We start from the raw sequence: 22005 nt of genomic DNA, 5'->3' as shown, positions 1-22005 counted from the left end.
GTACTTTAAGTACATTTTTATACCAATACTTTTGGACTTGTACTCAAGTACATTTTTAATTCCGGACTTTTACTTGTAACAGAGTACTTCTACATTGCATTATTGATACTTTTACTTAAAGGTCGACTTCACCTATTTTCAACCTATCTTCATATAATTGGTCCTCACTAATACTCATGAAATAGTACCATTTTTTTCTACTTGGTCTGTGTCTCATACGAGGGCCGCGGATGGTCCAGAAACCTGTCTACCAGTGACATCATCGTTAAGCAGGATTTTTTTTTGCGGCGCTAGCCGCTCTATACCTTTAGGTATAGAGCGGATATTAGCCCTCTATACCTGGCTTTTGCGTCAACGTTCTGATTGGTCAGGCCCGTCAACGTTCTGATTGGTCAGGCTCGCCAAGGTTCTGATTGGTCAGGTCCGTCAACGTTCTGATTGGTCAGGCTCGCCAAGGTTCTGATTGGTCAGGTCCGTCAACGTTCTGATTGGTCAGGCTTTTGCGTCAACGTTCTGATTGGTCAGGCTCGCCAAGGTTCTGATTGGTCAGGTCCGTCAACGTTCTGATTGGTCACTATTCATGACATCACTATGTTACTATTCATGACATCACTATGATGTCTTATAAATTGTATAGATTATTTCATAACACATACATATCTTTCTGGTACCACATTTATACACACGCAAAGTTTATTTTTTAGGTACCCACTCTATCAGCTATGACAGATCAGTTTTTGCCACTTACCTTGGAATGCATTTGGTGATTCGCTTCCAATGGCACTATTTAGTGCCACTGGAAGCCTTGAAATAAATTTACAGAGATTTAATATTGTTTCTCTAGTAGAAACACATATCTATGACAAAATATATCAAAGGCGCCGCTACCTTCACACAGGTGTGATTTTTATAACAAGATTTCACTTTTTTTAATTTAGATTGTTATTAACGCGAGAACAATGGCTTCTATTATTGCATTGTAACTTTCCAGGAATTGAAAGCCTGCAGTTTCTATTAGCTTGGATTCCCCATCGATGATGTCACTGGTAGACGTGATTCTGAACTGTCCACATAGCCCTCCTCTGAGACACAGACAGAGTAGAAAAAAATGATACCATTTTATAATGAGCATTAGTGAGGACCCATTATATGAAGATAGGTTGAAAATGGGTGAAGTCGAGTAAAAAACTGCATCCACCATTTTGCAGCCTGCCATTCTCTGTCTAGCCTGTACTGTGAAGTGACAGTGTGGGCTGTCTGCCTGGGAGACCCTCTCTCACTGAAGCCTTCTATTATTTCTCCATGGATAGAGATAATAATGGCAGCATACCTGAGTGGCCCAGACTGCATTAGCATAACAATGTTACCAGTGGTGGAAAGTAACTAAGTAAATGTACTTAAGTACTGTACTTAAGTACAATTTTGAGGTATTTGTACTTTAGTTGAGTATTTCCAATTTTTAATACTTTTACTTCTACTCCACTACATCTCAGAGGCAAATATTGTACTTTTACTCCACTACAATTATTTGAAAACTTTAGTTACTAGTTACTTTTCAGATATACATTATTACATTATAAAACATACATGGACCACTTTAGCCCTATTTTATACCTATAGGCTATTTGAAAATAGCAGATCTACAAGCTCACAACGCGTCGCGATGCGACGCGTTGTGAGCTTGTAGATCGGCTATTTTCAAATATTTAGTACTTTTACTTTTGGTACTTTAAGTACATTTTGAGGCCAATACTTTTGTACTTTTACTCAAGTAAATTTTGAATTCTGGACTTTTACTTGTAACAGAGTATTTTTATATTGCAGTATTGGTACTTTTACTTAAGTAAAGAATTAGAGTACTTTTTCCACCACTGAATGTTACATAAGCCTCACCAACCAGCAGCAATATGATAAATAGTGCAAGAAGAGCCTCTTCCATCCCCTTAACCCCTTCAGCCCGGGAACGCATCTGTGTCATTTTAGATTTTAAGCTATGACCATTATTATATTTTACTTTGGGCTGTTCAAAAAATAGCAGATCTACAAGCTCATAGAGCGGCACTGTAGATCTGCTATTTTTTTCTTGAACATTTGTGCAAGTCTTTTAATATTTTTTTGAAAAATGTTTTACTCAAATCTTTACTTCTAGGGGGGGGGGGGGCCCTGGAACAACATATTTTGATGGGGATCGGCGGCCAAAGACATAATTGTGGGGGTCCTTGACAAGAAAAAGTTTGAACATCACTGATATAGAAACAATAGTTTTTCAGGAAACTGTTAGGATTTAGAAGACATTCGTCAAATGTTTCGTCAAATGTTTGACAAAATGACAAATGTTTGTTTTAAAAGATATATAAATTCAAAGATTTTGAAAACGAAATCACAATTTAAAAAAAAATAGCAGATCTACAAGCTGCTATTTTTTCAACGCGTCGCATCCCGACGCATCATGAGCTTGTAGATCGGCTATTTTCAATGTATACAGAATGAAGGTTTAAAGTGCTCATAATGGCCTAGTGCAGGTCTTCGACAGGGGTCCGCGATATACATATATATAGATTAGGGGCGGCCATAGCTGAGTGGTTAGTGAGCCCGCCTAGGGGGCCAGAGGCCCTGGTTGCCACAGGTTCGATTCCAGGCCAGGCCAGCATATGTGTCGATGAAATGAAATTTGTCCCTGGGCAAGACTCTTAACCCCTAATAGCTCACAGGTTCTCATTGGAAACAAGACCGCAAGGACTTTCATGAACGACCTGTTAAAAGGAATTATCCTTATACTTGTACAAGCTATGAGCTTGTAGATCTGCTATTTTTTGAATAGCTCAAAGAAATCTTAAAATGACACAGATGCGTTCCCGGATTGAATGGGTTAACCCAGACTCAATTGCCCGTGGAATGGAGTCTGCATGTGGCTGAAGGCCAACGCCAGCCAGCCGTCACTCCTGGTTTGGAACTGGTCTCTCCGCTGTGCTGCAACGCACCGGCAGCTCTCCAGGAAACTAAAGAAACCCCCCCCCAAAAAACATCTAGAAATGCCACTGCACCGTGGTTGTAATGCCGTTTAGGCTACAGACGGATATTTTGTCCAGACTCGTATAGTATTACATTATTACAGGGGTCTTCAACAGGGGGTCCGGGACCCCTCGGGGGTCCTCAGAGGTACTACAGGGGGTCCGCCAAATCTTTATGTGATATGATTTTTCTTTTTACCATAACCACTCGAAACCTAGCATCCCTTTTCTGAGGAGAACTTTAGCCAAAAATAGCAGATCTACAAGCCCACAACGCCTCGCGCTGCGCTGCGAGGCGTTGTGGGCTTGTAGATCGGCTATTTTTGGCAAAGAGGTATAGGTGTAGAGGGAAAAAAAGAGCAGACCAAGTCAACAAAAAAAAGTATAATTTACTTGAGCACCTGCCCCTCAAAACGTCTGTGCACGCCACTGCTGCAATGCACCGGCAGCTCTCCAGGAAACTTTTTTTTTGGGGCGGTGTAGCCGCCCCCTATAAGTGGGTTTTGGACACCGACCAAAACATTTGTGTACCCCCTAACCCTTCCATTGTTAATGCAAATCGATACTTTTTTCATATCAGCCAATCACATTACAGCTAGTGTCATCACCACTAAGGGCTGGTACACACTGCAAGACCTTAAAGTGGTCGGGGGGTCATCTGATCGTTAAGCATAACACACTGCAGGAGTTTATTTCTTGAAATCGGCTGTCATAATATCGTTGCGGTCTTCACAACACGATTGATCCCCGACAAGGGCTGACACACTGTAGGATAGTTCACTAGGATGCTATCTCCAGAGTCAGACCCAATACATACATTTGTGTTTATTCCAATTCATTTTAATCGACGTATCCCGTGATATGCCTCTCTCCCTCTCCCTCTCCCCCCGGGCCCTCTCTCTCTCCCCCCTCTCTCGCTCTCTCTCTCGCTCGCTCGTCAAGAGCGCAGAAGCGGTCAGTGCCATGTCTGCTTATTATAAGCGACTTTGGGATTGTTTTTCTGTAAAGTTGCTTGAAAGTGTAGTTGTTTTTTTGGCCTTGTTTCCTAATGTTGTTTGAACCAGTTGTTCTCAAACATTGTCATGGCAAGGACCCCCAAATTAATAATAATAATTAATTGTCCACAGAGGCGCAGACCTCCCACTTCTGAAAACATGTTGTGCCATAGACCCCCATTCAAGATCTGTGTGGATTTTGTAAATATCCCCCCCCCCCCAAAATGTCTTCTTTAAAAATAGCCTATCTACAACGTGAGCTTGTAGATCGTCTATTTTCAAGTATCCAATGTATTTGTATATAGGCTTAAAGTGCTCATAGTCGCTTTTGTTGGGCTTGTTTTCACAAACCTGGCTGCTTATTTCTCTCGCAAAATCTGGCAACACAGACAACGACACACACACACAGACACACACACACACACACACACAGAGAGAGAGAGCGCTCGCTCTCGCTCTCTGTCTCTCTCTCTCTCTCTCTCTGTACAATTCCTCTAAAATAAACAGCCCACCAGGCTCGCTCACTTTCTCATTTTGTTTAATAATGTTAACTTATTAGAGGACTGGACGGTAATATTGCGGTAGGGACTGTTTGTTGTGGTCAGGTCCAGCGACGCACATTACAGCCACGGTGGCTGTAATGTGCTCTCATTGGCTGTAGCGTGCATCTCCTCTCAAGGTGCTCGCAGCCCCGTTCATAGTGCATGATATTGTCTGTTGTCCTGTCCCAGACAGAGATGAATATCTAACAATTTAGATATCTGAAAACGGTCGGAAAGCCGTCGCAGAGCGGAGAATCGCGGCCACATCGGGTCGCAGAGCCTTTCACACACACAGAGCATTATCTCGCCGATCAAAGGCCGATCTGCGTCAGGTTGGGAGGTTTTGTCGGCGAGCGCCAAAAAATGTCGGCGACAGCAATATCGGACCTAATGTCTTGCAGTGTGTACCAGCCCTAACTGTAATGTGATTGGCTGACTTTGCAAATTCAGGACTGTGATTGGCTAGCGAAACACATGACACATGTGCAGCCCTATGAATAGCAGTATGGACTTTAAAAAAAGTCATTTATCCTTTTTTTAAAGTGAGTCATGTTGTGATGACCACACACCGCCCACTTCACACTGGGTGTGATTTTTTTATTCTTGTGTGATAAATACAAGATTGTTTTGGAATTGTTTCAATCGTGTTCTTTCTACAGCTCGATGTTTTCTCAGCTATGTTTGAAATGAATGGAATTTAAAGAGTAGGAATTTGTCCTTCTTACAGTTTTTCTAAAGGAAAATAGGGGGTGCGGGGGGGCTATTGTATTCTTTATTTTAGTCTGAGAATAGTGAATAGAACTGTCCAAATAACTCAAATGTTTGGTTCTTCTGGAAAATAGGCAAGGAATGAAAACACGTTAAAAGAAAAAAAACACTTTTTTCTCTGACTAGAATGATTCAATTGTGCCTTGAAAAAAATAATAAAATAATAATAATCCTAACACATAACAGTTAGCCTAAAGTTTAGAGTACTTCAAACTACACGGCAACAGCTGTCCACTCATTATTGGCAATACAAGGTATATACTGTATGTTATCAGTGGTGGGCAAAGTACTCAAAGTATCAATACTGCAATGTAGAAATACTCTGTTACGTAAAGTAAAAGTCAAGAATCAGACATTTACTTGAGTAAAAGTACAAAAGTATTGGTATCAAAATGTACTTAAAAGTACCAAAAGTAGAAGGCACTCATTTTGCAGAATGTCTCATTCCACAAGTTTTCAAATATATAAACATCATTTGAAAATAGCCGATCTACAAGCTCACAATGCGTCGCATCGCGACGCATTGTGAGCTTGTAGATCGGCTATTTTCAAATGGCCGAAATGTACATAGGGCTGAAGAGGTTAATGTATGTTTTGTAATAAGGGTAATAATAATAATAATAATTATTATTATTATTATTATTATTATAACTACAAAGTAACTCGTTAATAAAGTTACTAATAATTGTAGTGGAGTAAAAATATAATATTTGCCTGAGATGTAGGGGAGTAGAAGTAAAAGTACTGAAAATTGGAACTGAGCTCATGCTTCCTTCAATGCATGAGGAGTGAGCAGGCAGCTTCTTATCACCTGACATGGGGGGGGGGGGGGGGGTTCCCCGGTAGGACACACATTATTCTCACAGAATATGCTGGTATTTGATACTCTACTACCATCTAGTGCACACATGGGCAACATAAGGCCCGGGGGCCGGACCCGGCCCTTTGACCATCTCAAGTCATATGCCATATGTTAATGCTTTTGAGACAAATTGATTTAACTCCAATTAATAGTAATTAATATTTGCCATTTGAGAACATCTGCATTCCTCCATCCGTACGTAACTCAAATGTTTTATGTTTTTAATGTAACAGTGAAACAGTCTGCCGTGAGTCCATATATAGTGGTGCATATCATATAAGATAAGATATGGCATTGACGTGGATTGTTTTATGTAATCTTTTCATTGTAACCTCGTACAGAGTACACCAGAGTGATACAAAAAGATAACTAGAAAAAGTGCTCCTCGGAGCACAGGTCTCCGCCAGGTCAGGTAGGTTATTGTGGCCTCCTGTGTGTGTGCAATTTTATGGATATGGCAAGCTGTGTTCATGATTGGAGGCAGTTTGTTCAAAACGGACCAATCCTGCAAACTTTGGAAGCCAACCTTAGCCAATGAGGATGCAATATGGGAAATGGGACAGATCCGGGTTGATCACATGACTATAGAGATACTGTGTACCGATTTGCATGACGTTTGGTTAAAAGCTGTAGGTGTAATGGGAAAAAATGGGTTTTGCACAAATCGGCCTCCTGGTGGCGCTATAACAGGCCCATGTGAAAAATGTGGGGCAGAGGTTCTAAATTGGCATCCAGAGAGTGGGTGTGCACAGTTTCGCAGCGACCGGGCCAACGGTGCCGGAGATTAGCTGGTAACACACAGACAGGACACACACACACACACACACACACACGGACGGACGGAAGGACGGACGGAAGGACGGACGGAGGGTAAAACATACTCTCTCGCCATGCCTTTCGGCCTGGCGGAGACAATGAAAGATCAACATTTTGTTGATGAACATTCTTGCTGTGAAAGCAAGGACCTTATTCTAAAGTAGTCTGGCATGTCTACCAAATTCATGCAGTTTTAACATCATTCAGCACAATGTGTTTCAACTTTCAATTCAATTGTACAATGTGTGGCCCTTCACTCATTTTATCGAAGTCAGTATGGCCCTCTGGAAATAGATGCTGCCCACCCCTGATCTAGTGTCTGTTCATATAGATACAAGAACACAAGACAGCAGAACGTAGCGCGTGGAAGGAACACGTTATTCCAACCAGTTCCTTTCCCCTCCATCAGGCGCCCCGGCTGACCAGGGGGAGGCGGTATAGAGACCAGGATTACTGCATGTTTTTTTTGTGAGGGTATTATACCCTATGGGGGGAAACTCCACACAGCGTGTCCTTCATATGGTATCTTGATGGTTCATACTCGTCGACATGAGGATGTGATAACTGGCAAGATTGACAGGAATCAATGCACGGACGGTGATGTTATTCAATAATCATACTGATTATGAATTGAATTGACGTGACCCTGATGTACTGCAGTGACTGTACTGTTACTTGGAGGGTTTCAAAGGAATCCATTTCATCTTAACCCATTAAGACCTGGAATTGTGTCAATTTTAGATTTGAGCTAAAAAGCATTATTTTACACTTTGGGCTATTCAGAAATAGCAGATCTACAAGCTCGTAGCGCGGCACCGAGTGCCGCGCTACGAGCTTGTAGATCTGCTATTTTTGAAAAATCGTGAAAATGTGTGCAAATCTTCGAATATATATATCTTTAAGCGAACATTTTTAACTCAAATCTTTGCTTCTGGGGGGTCCCTGGAACAACATATTTTGATGGGGGTCCGCGGCCAAATACATATAATTTTGGGGGTCCTTGACATGAAAAAGATTGAGCACCACTGATATAGAAACATACGTTTTTCAGAATACTGTTGAGATTTAGGAGACGTGTAGAATCGGCTTCAGGTCTCAATGGGTTAATGAATATGAATAGAAAGTGAATGGAAACGTGTCTGATCCCCTGTTGTCGAATGCATTGCACCAGCATCACAGTAGACTGAAAGAACGAGCCCAATCGATGGTCTTGAAGGGCGGAGCCAAACCCAGGCGCTGGATTCCAGCGCCTGGGTTTGGAGCACTCCGATTGGTTAGGAGATAACAAGGTTCCAGCGTTCCTGCAAGGTTCTCCCAGGCTTTTTTTCTTTTGAAACAAAAAAAAAGGCATGGGTTTCCGAGGTTAGCATCACAGCAGTAGATTAGATCAAAGAACCTTTTGACACAAAAAAAGATGTTGCAAATATCTCTTCATAACCTGTAACCTATTACCTGACAACCCCTCTTTCTCAAATTGTTTGTACCGTAGGCTATTGTCTTAATTGTCATCTCATAAAACTGCTCATCTTAATGCCCTATCTTGTATAATGGATTTCAAAGTGAAATCCATTACAAGCCCCAGGAGTCAGAGAATCCACATCCTGGTACAATTAAACGTCCCCCAAAAACAACATGCTAAAGCAGGGGGTCGGCAACTTTAATGACGTAGAGGGCCACTATATTTCCACACTCACTCCAGAGGGACACATTGCATAAACTGTCAGACACCTCTTATCTCTGTATTTTAACTTTTTTAGTAAATTAATGCCGTACTTCACCATTCTACGTCACACAAAAGTAGCAAAAATAGCAGATCTACATACAAGCTCAAAACGTGTCGCACTGCGACGAATTTGAGCTTGTAGATCTGCTATTTTTGCTATTTTTTAATTGGAATCCTGAAAAGTAATTTCAAATGCATTTAGTTATACTTTTGTCAACTTCATGAACTTAACTCTCTCAGTGCCACGCCCCGAGATACCCCGAGTTTTCCCCGAGTACCCTCGCTGCCAGAACGAGAAATCCCGAGTTTTTACTTTTTACTGTGGTCACGCTATTCTGTTTATTTCTCATGATCACTTTCACTTTCTGACTCCTTCAGAGTCATTGGGTTCCGGTTTCATGACGCAGATTCCGTTTCTGGTTCTCTTTTTTTTCCTGCGGTCATTTTCGGCCAGAATAGGGAAAGTCACGTTTTTTTCACACGGTATACAAAACCAACGGAGAGGTCTACTGCTACTCTCTTTGGTCTGGGTGACGATCAGTCATCGTAGTCATGTATAACATCGTATTTTAACCCGATCAGAAATTGTCGAAAACGTCACATCCGTTTATGACCGGATGTCACGTGAGCCTGTTTGGGAGGGGGCGAGCGAGTCAACGAGGTGATCAATGTCTCGATTTGTCGCTCTCTACTGGTAGAACTGTCGTATGAGTTGCATACTGCATATAGACAAGCTATTTGAAAATTAAATTACAAAATAACAAAACAAAAAAAAACAAAAATTGCTGGCACTGGGGGAGTACTTGATGAAAATACTCTGGCACTGAAAGAGTTAAATACAAATACATTGGACATAAAAAAGACAATAGAATTGTAATACTAGTCATCAAGCTACTAATATAGACTAATTAAAGCGGGTCATGTTTGCATGTTTGGAATCGTAACAGCTGAAATCAATAATATATCACTATTCTGATATTAACCTGCGGGGCACATATAAGTGAAGGTGCGGGGGCTGCATGTGGCCCATGTATGCGCTAAAGCATTCTGCCCAAAGCAGCATTTATCACTGTTGTGCTTTTAACCGTCAGGTAATAATGACCTTCCTCATTGTCACTACTCAGTGTTGGTGGGTGGTCCAAATCCTGCACGCATATATTGTTTACAATGGGGTGCTCGCCGTGGAGTCTGCAGCCGTGAACAGCGCAGCGTTACAAACGGTGAGGTCTCTGGCACTCAACGTCACTTTTTTTAATACAACTCTGGCACCGAATGTGTTCAGTAACAAAACCCGCCCAAAAAGGTAACAAACCAAATGTTCGCTACGTGCGCGTGCGTGCGTCGCACACCCAGTAGCGCGGACATGGATCGGCGCCCCTGCTCTGTCTTATAGAACCTTGGTTCTCAAAGTGGGGTCCGGGGACCCCCAGGGGTACTTGAGGGGGTTCCAGGGGGTACCCAGCAAAATGTGTAAATATACAGATGTGCCATTTCAAAACTTCATATGTCCTGCCATCGATAACTTTTGCCAAGACAGTACATTTTCAGGGGATTCCCAGGGCAATAAGAGGGACAAAGAAGGGCATTTAAAATGCTGAATTATTTTGATGATCACTGCTTTTATGATGCTAATTAATTTGTGCAACTGGTCAAGGACCTCTTCAAATCACCTTTTGCCTCATAATGAGTCTGACACCTTCTTCAACACACATTCTTTTGTTCTCATGTATATGGATGTCTGTTGAAGGGAAAAACGGGGGTGTGTAGTGACAACTTCTTTTCAGGGGCAAAACAACAACAGAACAGTAACGTGTGAAGTTTTGAAGTGGCACATCTGTAGCATCAGAATAATTTTAACCTTTTATACTTTGGCTATTCAAAAATAGCAGATCTACAAGCTCTACAAGATCTACAAGCTCACCGAGTGCCGCGCTATGAGCTTGTAGATCTGCTATTTTTGAAAAATCTTGAAAATGTGTGCAAATCTTTGAATATTTGTTTTTTTAAAGCGAACATTTGTAACTCAAATCTTTGCTTCTGGGGGGGTCCCTGGAACAAAATATTTTTAGATGGGGGTCCGCGGCCAAATTACATATCATTTTGGGGGTCCTTGACGTGAAAAAGTTTGAGAACCACTGTTATAGAACATGTCCCCCATGATGCATGAATACTAAACTAAAAGTGGGACATTGAATTGGAAGGGTTATTTTTTTTCTTCTACAGAACAGCTTTTGTGTGAGGCTGTAGTATGGTCAAGTAGGGCGTTCATTTACCCCCCCCCCCCCCCCCCCCCCCCAAAAGAAACACACAAAAAGTGAAAATGTGGAGATAGGAGCTTTCTGCCTGACAGCAGGGACGTGCACAGATAGACTCTAGGTGGTGCTAGGTGGTTGCCCTCTCGACCAGAAGTGCCTTTTTGAAAAAAAGAAGAAAAAAACTTTTTTTTTCCTTCAGTTTACAGCAGGGGTCTTCAACAGGGGGTCCGGGACCCCTCGGGGGTCCTCAGAGTTACTACAGGGGGTCCGCCAAATCTTTATGTGATATGATTTTTCTTTTTACCATAACCACTCGAAACCTAGCATCCCTTTTCTGAGGAGAACTTTAGCCAAAAATAGCCGATCTACAAGCTCACAACGCCTCGCGCTGCGAGGCGTTGTGGGCTTGTAGATCGGCTATTTTTTGGCAAAGAGGTATAGGTGTAGAGGGAAAAAAGAGCAGACCAAGTAAACAAAAAAAAGTATAATTTACTTGAGCACCTGCCCCTCAAAATGTCTGTGCACGCCACTGCCTGACAGCAACGGTATGATTTGCTTGTTGTTTGGGAGGCGATGACAGCCAGGCATGTGGGGGGGGTGTGTGTGGAGGGGGGTGTGTGTGTGTGGAGAGGGGGGGGGGTGGACTGAACACTGAAAGGCATCAATATGCAAAGCTTACAGGCCGGCCTTTCCGGATTCACATTATAGGATGTGTTTCTATGACGATGAGGGATGATGTGTTTCCCTGAATGACAGGGCGCTAATGTACCCCCCCCCCACTCCCCCCAGACATCAAAGCATGTAGAGGAAACGTGGTCTTTCCCTCTGAAACGGTTCGTTATATCTCCTTAAACTGTAAACCACTTCCATAGCTGTCAAATCCTTGCTGTCGTTTTGGGAACCACATTATGTAAAAAAAAAAAAAAAAAAAAAAAAATAGCCCCATCTTATCACTCAAACAGAGAGCGTCTCCTTTCAAACCCCAATGGTTCTAATCAGCCCCCCGCCCACAGGAGTGGCCCAATTCTCTCACAACTTGCTACAAAAATCCCTCATGAAAAACTATATAATCAACTACCTTTCATTTTCAACCTTCACATGTGTCTCCTTCTCTAATAATCAAAAAGTGCTATATATTTCATCTCGCAATTTACTTCCGGATGGTTCGTTTTGCACTTTTTTTGCCACATCGGTCACGGGAAAGAAATAAGCGCTGCCGTGGTCTATGGAAACGAGCCCAAAAGTGCACCCAAATAAGCCCAAAATCGCTTATACAAACAGTCAGACCTGGCAACGCAGCCTACGCCAATCATGCGTGAGAGATCTACAAGCTATGGGGCAGAGACGCCACCGTATCTTAGCAACAACTACAGCGCTCACTCTCATTGGTCGTGTCACGCTAAGAGCAGTCTCCAGACAATGGCATCGCAGACAGCTTGCTGTTACTGCTGTAGCCATCACAGTTAGTCCCAGCGACGACGGACAGGGCGCTGTGATAGCTGCCATGTCGCTAACGCTAACGTGGTTGTCATGCCTGCAGCGGCTGTGCAATCACTTTGTCAACAATGCACGTTCGTGTGGTGAATGTCAATATTGCTGCTCAGTTAGTCCATTGTAGATGGTGTATGTTTGTGTGTGTCTTCTGGAGAACTATAGCTCCACAGCAACTACAGTAACTAACGTAATGGCAGGACCGCCCCGTGCAACGCATGTTACGCTGCATTATGCTCATGTAGTAATTTCAGATAATTTCGCTCCGACTACAGCAGTGCTTATCAACCCTTTCACGCCGCCCCCCCCCCCCCGCCCCCCCCAAATAAACGTACTTGATCTGGGGACCCCCCCATTCTGTTTGACTCCGTTCCACAAGTACATATTGTGAAAATAGCCGATCTACAAGCTCAAAACGCCTCACGTTGAGAGGCTTTGTAAGCTTGTAGATCGGCTATTTTCTACATGACTGCCTCTTTCTTACATTCTTTGACAATGTGGCCCATGTTTTCATAGTATAGTTTGTTGACTACTTTTGTTGCAGAAATGCTCATTTCCTTTACTTTCCTTTTTTTATTGTCTCCGCCAGGCCGAAAGGCATGGCGCAAGACTATGTTTCACCCCCTGTCCGTCCGTCTGTGATAGCTAATCTCTCACATCGTTGACTTAATCGCAGCAAAATAACACCCCGATGAGTCAGTGAGAGCTGGATAAACGAGGTAAAATGTGTCAAAAGGAGTCTGTACGGCTGTCGATAAATGAACACATGACGTCGGTGGGAGAGGACATTGTGTCTTTTGGACAAACAGCAGCATCGTGCTGATGTTTGTTGTGCGAAGCAGCTTAATGTCAGAGTGTTTGTGTTGAAGCGCCTCAGTGCGGCTGCAGAGTTCATGTGCAACCTCTTCCAGAGAGAGACAGAGACACTAGAAACTCTGCTGGGGAAAAAAAACACTGCTGGGCATTGACTTTCATATGGACATTGATCTACACACTGCAGGTATATCTGCTACACACACAACATCAAACTACACACTGCAGGTATGATGCAGCGTTTGCATTACAGCCAGCATGCCAGCGTAGTTCCCATATGGTTTCAAGGTGGGCTAAACCATATGGACCCCATGTCAGCAATGTCAGCGGCATCCACTTCAGTCCCAACTGCGATGCCCATGCAGGCTATAAGTAGCTTCTACCTGGCCCTTAGGTGGGCCCCAACTACCCATGTTTATGTGGGACCAAGGCGGGTCCTACCTGGGTTTGCCCATGCAGGCTTTAACTGGGTTCTACCTGGGCCCTAGGTGTACCCTAACCAACCACAGTGCAGTGCCCATCGCTCCAATTGTTGTGACGTCAGGGCTCTCAATACTGCACATTGGTGGAGGAGGAGGGGCCGCAGGGCGACCGCACACATCGCTGAACCAATGGTAGCCCACGGATGTTTCCTCTGGGGATTTACAATCTGCCCCTCTATGCCACATATCATCCGCACTACAGGGTCTTCACTGACCGAGCCACGGCCCCACTGACCCTCATGACGCTACGCCACTTATATGAGTTGCCAAGTGGCCGCGGGCGCTACGTGGGCGTGGCCGCGGGCTAGACGCGAGCCCCCGCGTAGCGGGGGCGAGCTTCTAGTCTACTCAAACAGCGTTTAGAACTTGTAGGCGGGGCTACAGTATTTTCGTGTGACACTGTAATTGACACTGTGACACTGTGACACTGTAGTCCAGACAGATTGAACACTGTGTGGCGCTAGCGAGCTGTGGTCAAACGGAACGCGTAAAAAACAAAACACACACACGCGTAAACACAAGAATATTTGAGTTCTTACCTGCGTGACGTCGTATCCCAGCAGCACGAAGTTCAGATCTGGAGACAGCGCAAACTTTGTGGCCTTGAAGGTGGGCTGTGGGACAGCGTAAAACGGGGTCACAATTAGGGGGTACAGTACAGTACAGTATACTACTATACTTTTATTCAAAAATAGCAGTCATGCAAGCTCATATGAGCTTGTAGATCTGCTATTTTTCGAAACATTTTGGAAAATGTGTGCAAATCTTTGAATATATATATATATTTTTTTAAGCAAACAGTTTTTAATTCAAATGTTGCCTCTGGGATGGTCCCTGGAACGACATAGTTTGAGATGGGGGGGGGGGGGTCTGCGGCCAAATACATATCATTTTGGGTGGTCCTTGACATGAAAAGGTTTGAGAACCACTGATGTTATAATCAGGGGTGCACATAACTTTCTAGGTCTAGTACTCAGAAGAGCACCTGGAGATGTGACTTGGTGCGCATGGTCCCGGGGGGGATTCAGCACGGCGGGGGGGGGGGGGAGAAAAAAGGACGCTCTGCTTCTAAATTTCGTCGATTTTCGCCGTTTTTTTTTCTCACACTGTTAGGTAAAGCCCCCAAGGTTGGTGCCCTGTGCTGCGCTGATTTTATCCGCCCGATTGGGACGTTCACGGCATATTTTCACATTCACGTTCATCATCGGTGACGAGTGCCTCTAACAGCCGCTGCTGGCTGCGTGCACGCAGCGAGGCAATGCGAGGCGACGCGAGGCGACGCGAGGCGACGCGAGGCAACACTCATACAATAGGCGGCTGAATATATTTTAAAAAAGCACCTTACCCAAAAAAAATTTGAACAAAAGGTTTTTCAACTGTTTTTCGTTGTATGTGGAGGTGTCCTGAATAACATACTAAAAGTTTACCAAAGTTTGCACATTGGAAAGGTGTTATTTTCAAGATGGCGTCCAAGATGCCCCAAAAATCATTAGAACAGCCTAACTCCTTCATCATTTATCCTAGACAAGTACTTTTTGTGTCTAACCCCATGTTTTGGGGGCCTGGGAATCCATTGGACTTGTCCAAATTACAGAGATACAATTAGATAATTGTGAAATCCAATATTTTGTTTGTGACCCTATTAAAACCCTCTGAAATGGTCACCCGTTTCAAGTTAACTTAACTAATTATATAATAAATGTTCAACTACTTATATTTCTTTTTACTGGAACAAGGCTTCAAGATATCCTCAAAACACAACAAAACTAGTAGTCACAATTTGCAGTAATTCAGAAGGTAGTGGCAGAGAATTTTGTCAGTTGATAGATAGTGTTGTTTTTAATATTGAAAGGTTTTGGATAGCTGTGGATAAAATTTAGCCCAAACTAAATTAATCTTTGACTATACACCCCAACCCCAAAAAAATGTCTTGCATTATTAACCAATATCTCTGCACCCCTCCCCTTACTCACCCCACAGGAACTTCATAACTCCTCCCCTACATACACAAGAATATTTATTTTACTCGTGCACGCGCAGTGTCATCTTGTAGACACAAGATTTTGAAAAAACATTAAATAGATATAGAACTTTTTAACACATTAGGAAGGCAATCAGTGTGAGTGTGCAAAGAGGGGTGGGGGTGGTTATGGAGGTTAGTGTAGAGCTGTCAGAACCGAGTATCTACTGGGTGCCTAGACAGAGGGGAGTATGAGGGGTGGGTCTGGTCTAGAGTTTAGTGGGCCTAGGGTTCCCCTCAGGTGAGTAGAGGGGAGTATGGGTGTCACTGGATTGCTCCCTGGGCACTTGGAGCGCAGAAGAGAAAAGTTAGGAGGCAAGGAGACCCTGAGTTTCTGATCTCCCCCATGTCCGACGTGCAAAACCTCCAACAGAAATTATACGCAATTTCAACGAAGACAGTTCTGCAAACGACACATGAAAGATAAACTTGTATCTTTGCCAGATCTCACTCCAAGTAGGCTTAGGGAGCCTGCGCTCTCCTCGTTCTCAGCTAGCATTTCGGATGCAAACAATTTCTAAGTCACAGCACGCTGGAGAACGGAGTGAGGAGGAGGCAGAAATTAAGGTATTGGAATTTAGCTAATGCGTGAGGCTGAGAGGAGTGTCCCTATGTCGCACTGGCTCACAGGAGAGTCGGTGGTGGCTGACCATTAATATTCCCAGGGGCCCCCAGTGACTTATCATTATGGCTCAGAGCGGTCTCTCCCCTCTCCAGAACAAAAAATTGGTGTATGCCGAAAGCAATGCTTGTTTGTTGGCCCCTTATGGGTGTGGAAGTTGGTTAAATTGGGATTCTATGGGGAGACTGGAGCCCAGGGTGTCATGGGCTGTCCCCTATACGTACCTCTTGCTCTTAAAATTATCCAGAAAAAAAGATCAGGGTTCAAGCTTATTGCCAGCAGTACCAATCACAAAATAAGGACATGTGAAATTCATTTTGCACTAAAACCTCACACAACTACTAGTCTCAGGAATAAGGAGATGTCTGTGACAAGCAAATCTGAACCTTATCCACGCCACACTCCTCCACCACCCCTGCCTAGACACCCAGTAGAAGACACTCGATACATGTTGTGATTGCTCTGTGATGACTTGTACACCCTCTCTTGGCCCATAAGGGGCCATTTTTCTCCACTGTATACCCACTGAGGAGTCCATCTTCCCCATAGACCAGACAAGTGGACATTTTTTTCCTACTGAGTGTAGTGCTCTGAGCTTGTACTATTTTCACAATGTTTTCCTCTTTCTTACCCAATATTTGAGGTAATATTGAGTCTTAAGAGTATTTAAATTGTAACTTTAGAAATGTGCAGATACCCTGTATACACTTATACTGTATGTTGGTTTGTTTACTGTTGAGTGAGAAAATAATGTTGCACATAAAGCCAACCATCTGGGGACCCCAAAATCATTTGGGGGACCCCCAGTTTGGGAACGGGACACCTTTACAAACAAATTGGTGAAGACATTTCTCTGTAAGGAATTTCTTCCAAGATTTGTGTAATATTCCCAGTCTATCACTTGGCAGCCATCTACCTTACAATTGGGATCTACAGTCATGCGCCACGACGGTTGTCTGTGGGCAACTTGCATCAGTGTTGCCACACTTGCGCGCCAGCAACAAGCAACCAGCTTCATCCAACAGCACCGCGCTGCGCACTGCGCATGCGTGGACGCACTTTCCCTAACCAATTACACACCACTTCACGCTTACAACTCCTGGACATGGCAACCCCGCCAACCACGCCCCCCATCCAAATACTGTCTGTCTGTCTGACTCTTTGAGAGGGTTGAACGCAGCGCGCGCCGTCTCGCTGGGCTGAGGGTGCTGCTTCTCAGTTTGCTTTCGTTTTCGGTTTGCGTCTGGAAACACTGTTGCTCTCGCTTTTGGTTTGCGTCTCCAAAACATCTACAGCCCACTTCACGAGAGCCTCGCGCCAGCGACTAGACGGAAGGGTCGCGTAGCGACCCGCACCTCTAGTGTTTTTACAAATGTCACAGTACCACCCAGTAATAATTAATTTATTCCTTATTGGTATCCAAATACATTTTTGAAGCTTCAACAGAATGTGAATTACACGTATAGGTGATTAATTCACCAATCCTGGGCATTATAGTATGTAGAAAAGGGAGAAATGTCCAATTACATTGCTAAATATGCTTATAACCAATTGCTTTAATATATAATTGTACTTATAATCACTTGCTTATAATTTATATATGCTAATTGGATTCCTAGAGCACCAAAACATGGGGTTAGGCACCAAAATTACTTGTGTAGGGCAAATAATGAAGGAGTAATGGTCTTTTAAGGAACTGGTGGCGGCCATCTTGGAAATTTGACATTTCTAATGATCAGATTTCGGTAAACTTTTGATATGTTATTAAGTACACCTGATACTACAATAAACCATTGAGAAACCTTTTGTTCAAATTATTTTTGGGTCAAACCATATTTTCAGCCGCCTGCAGCATGCGTCCTCCACCCCTGCGCCTAATGGCTGTACATGGGGCCGACGGGTGCTTTACCATGATTGTGTGAGTGGCTTCAGGAAGTACATTCCTAGCCTCGATCTCCAGTTTTGCTAAAAAATAAAAGCTTGAAATTCCTGTCCCAGCTGTTGGTACGCAAAAGCGCCTCGCGTCGTCTGATGTGGTGCGCATTTTTTATTTTGGGTGCGCATGCGCACCTGCGCACCACTTATGTGCACCCCTGGTTATAATAGCAACGTACGCTTAAAAAAAGAAAGAAGCTGTTACGATTTAGAAGACATTTGTAGAATCCCCCAGTGACGTTAATCTGTCTATGTAATCAACACACCTGTTACTAGGCAATTCTGTAGAACCAACACTAGAGGGCAATGCAAGCCACACTAGAACTCTGTTATGGAGAAGCCAAGGAGGAGATAGCCTTTAGTTATTACGTGCACCTAGCAGTCTCCTTGTGTCCACGTACTCTATTTCAATGGCCATGTACACTGTACTGCATAGCACCTTATACTTTGCTCCTTATGACCTAATGTGAACTCTCTGTACCGGCTATGGATGTTTTACTGTTCTGTTTTTTTACTGTCTGTTTTAATGTTTTGTTGTACTGTACTGATGCTATATGCTGCAAAACAATTTGCCCCTCGGGGACACTAATAAACTTGAACCTTGAACCTTGAAATGATCTATTCTCCCCCTATCGGTTCACAACTCGGACGGCGCTGAGTCGACTAGCAGATTATCGGCCTGGAGGCGCTCGGGTGCGCCTCCTCGGCCTCAAGGTCTGCTGAGTCGGCGCGCCTCCGTCATGGACAATAACTATTATCACCGTCTCGCAAGTAAAAAACACAGCGTTACTCTGCTCAGTGTGGCTAACCGCTTCATTATCCAACCTGTCATACAATATTTCTCTCATATTATCCATTTTATTTTGAGCGCTCCTCCGCCTCGCGCCGAAGCCCCGCCCCGCGCCGAAGCCCCGTGCCTAAAAACAAGCATACCTTTCCAATTTCCCAACGAATGCCAATGTCCCTGTAACATATACACTCTGTCCACCACTGGTCCTGTAACATATACACTCTGTCCACCACTGGTCCTGTAACATATACACTCTGTCCACCACTGGTCCTGTAACATATACACTCTGTCCACCACTGGTCCTGTAACATATACACTCTGTCCACCACTGGTCCTGTAACATATACACTCTGTCCACCACTGGTCCTGTAACATATACACTCTGTCCACCACTGGTCCTGTAACATATACACTCTGTCCACCACTGGTCCTGTAACATATACACTCTGTCCACCACTGGTCGGGATGTTTCTGAGTATATACTCACAAATGTGGTGTTTTTCAGCAGGACGTCTGTGTCGTTGCTCTGTGTGTTGGCTTTCACAACATCTCCGTCCCAACTCCTAAAAATGAACTCCTCATCTGAACATGAGAGGAGGGACGGAGAGGGGAGAGAGGGGAGAGAGGGGGAGAGAGAGAGAGAGAGAGAGAGAGAGAGAGAAAGAGAGAGAGAGAGAGAGAGAGAAAGGGGGAGAGAGAAAGAGAGAGAGGGAGAGAGAGAGAGCGAGAGAGAGAGAGAGAGAGAGGGGGGGGGAGATGGAGAGGGGGGGGGAGATTTGTACCTGAGATTTCAGTTATAGGCCCATGTATAACAGAGGTGGAAAAATAACTAAAATGTTTTACTTAAGTAAAAGTATCAATACTACTGCAATGTAGAAGTACTCTGTTATAAGTTAAAGTCTGGAGTTCAAAATGTACTTGAGTAAAAACAAAAAGTACAAAAGAATTGGTATCAAAATGTACTTAAAGTACCAAAAGTAAAAGTACTGAAATGTTGGAAAAGGAGGATGTCATCGCGACGCGTTTGTGAGCTTGTAGATCGGCTATTTTTAAATAGCCTGGGTATAAAATAGGGCTCAAGTGGTTAATGTATGTTCTATAATATAATAATGTATATCTGCAAAGTAACTAGTAACTAAAGTTTTCAAAACATTGAACTGTTGGTGCTACTATGTGTGTTGATGAATTGAATACCATGGACCTCAATGGAAACAAGACCTCAAGGACTTTTTTTTGGACGGACCTTTTAGTCAAAGCATTATTAACTGTTCTTACATTTATGCCTAATACAAATATTCAGTCATATTTAGGGTTGTCCGATATTGGCTTTTTTACTGATAACCGATATACCGATATTGTCCAACTCTTAATTACCGATACCGATATCAACCGATACCGATATATGCGGGGATTATTGTGATTAGGGTAAGCTCAAATTTCATATCACACACACCATATACAGTAAGAACTCCTGTAACTTATTTATAAAGCAAAAAAAAAAAAAAATGTTTTTTTTTCAAAAACCGATACCGATATTTTCCCGATATCAATTTTTATGCTAATATCGGCCGATAATATCGGGAGGCCGATAATATCGGACATCCCTAGTCATATTCAATCAATGGATATTGTAGTAGATTACATATATACTGTATTGTGTCAGACTCACAACAGAGCGATAGAATCCACTCATTGTGTCACATGGAGATTCCAGACAGATATCACACTCTAAAACAGAACCCAGACAGGATGTTATTTAGCACCAATGTGAGGCATTCTGAAGTAGCCTATGCTGTAAAAGCTGAGCTGCTCTGACCTACATCTAATGGTTTACTTCAGCTGTAGGTTGCCATCGGAATCATTTAATGGTTTACTTCAGCTAATCCCTACTTAACACACAGTCACAAACAAAGCCATTAATGAGAAAAGACGAAGGGAAGGAAAAATGTTGTTATTACAGTCGGACACCTTTTTTTTAAAGAAGTTTGTCACACAAAACATCAGTGGTGGAAAAAGGTACTAAAAATGTTTACTTAAAGAGGTGGTGCCATGGTTTTGCACTTTTTCTGTCTTTCATGTGTCTATTCGATTGTTAAGACGTGACGTTGCGCCCCGCTAGAATAACTTCCGGGTCCAAGTGTTTTAATGTTAATAATAATAATGTTAAATCATAATAATAAATAAATACTTTGTACTTCTATGATATTAGCCTTAAGACCCTTATTAACCCTCAATGCTTCATTTCTGAAAAAGGAGGTTATTGTAAAAAGATTTACGGGTTCCAACATGTTGTTTACAATGAAGAGTGGACGGCGCTGGTGCCTTTTGGACCCGGACGTGACATCGGACTACAAAATTACGTCAGACTTAAGAACCGAATGAGGTTGATAGAACTTCATTAAGCCCCCTGGTGGTGTTTTTATGGTGTGTTATGTCTTCTCTGACTATTTTGAGGTTTCCTCCTGGAGGCTGAAACCTTGAGGGTCAAACGTGCCAATAGAAAAACAGTGGTTTAATGACGCAGTAGAAATATACCCTCCCCCTCATTATCATAACACAACAGGTGTGGGCATGAGGAGGAGGAGGAGGGACTAGGACAGACGGGTGGTGCTAAGGTGGTGGAGGAGGTGCTAAGGTGAGAACCAGGTATACTTAATGAACTGGAGGCGTGTCCACATAAAAACATAATTTTAACACTTCTGTACACTTTTTTTTTTAATCTTCCTCCTAGTATTACCATAATACCTGATGATTATGTTTTAGGGGGGGGGGGGGGGGGGGGGATCACTGAAAATCACAGCACCCCGTCTTTAAGTAAAAGCATCAATACTGCAATCCAGAAATACTCTGGTACAAGTAAAAGTCCGGAATTCAAACTTT

At 43.2% G+C, this 22005-nt stretch overlaps 1 protein-coding gene across 1 annotated transcript in view; it reads right to left on the bottom strand.

Moving 5' to 3' along the window:
• Positions 1–22005, bottom strand: part of LOC311064473 (inactive dipeptidyl peptidase 10-like) — a gene marked incomplete at both ends in the record, with an annotated part of 153793 nt that overhangs the window by 57023 nt on the left and 74765 nt on the right. The window contains 2 exons of the mRNA XM_084084302.1: positions 14298–14372; positions 19613–19707. Of these exons, the coding sequence (XP_083940428.1) occupies positions 14298–14372; positions 19613–19707 (170 nt within the window). The remainder of the gene's footprint in view (positions 1–14297; positions 14373–19612; positions 19708–22005) is intronic.

The sequence above is a fragment of the Gymnoscopelus microlampas genome (genome assembly GCF_963454915.1).
Source record: "Gymnoscopelus microlampas genome assembly, chromosome: 17".
In the NCBI taxonomy this organism is placed as follows: Eukaryota; Metazoa; Chordata; class Actinopteri; order Myctophiformes; family Myctophidae; genus Gymnoscopelus; species Gymnoscopelus microlampas.
This window is presented reverse-complemented; position numbering and strand designations above follow the sequence as displayed.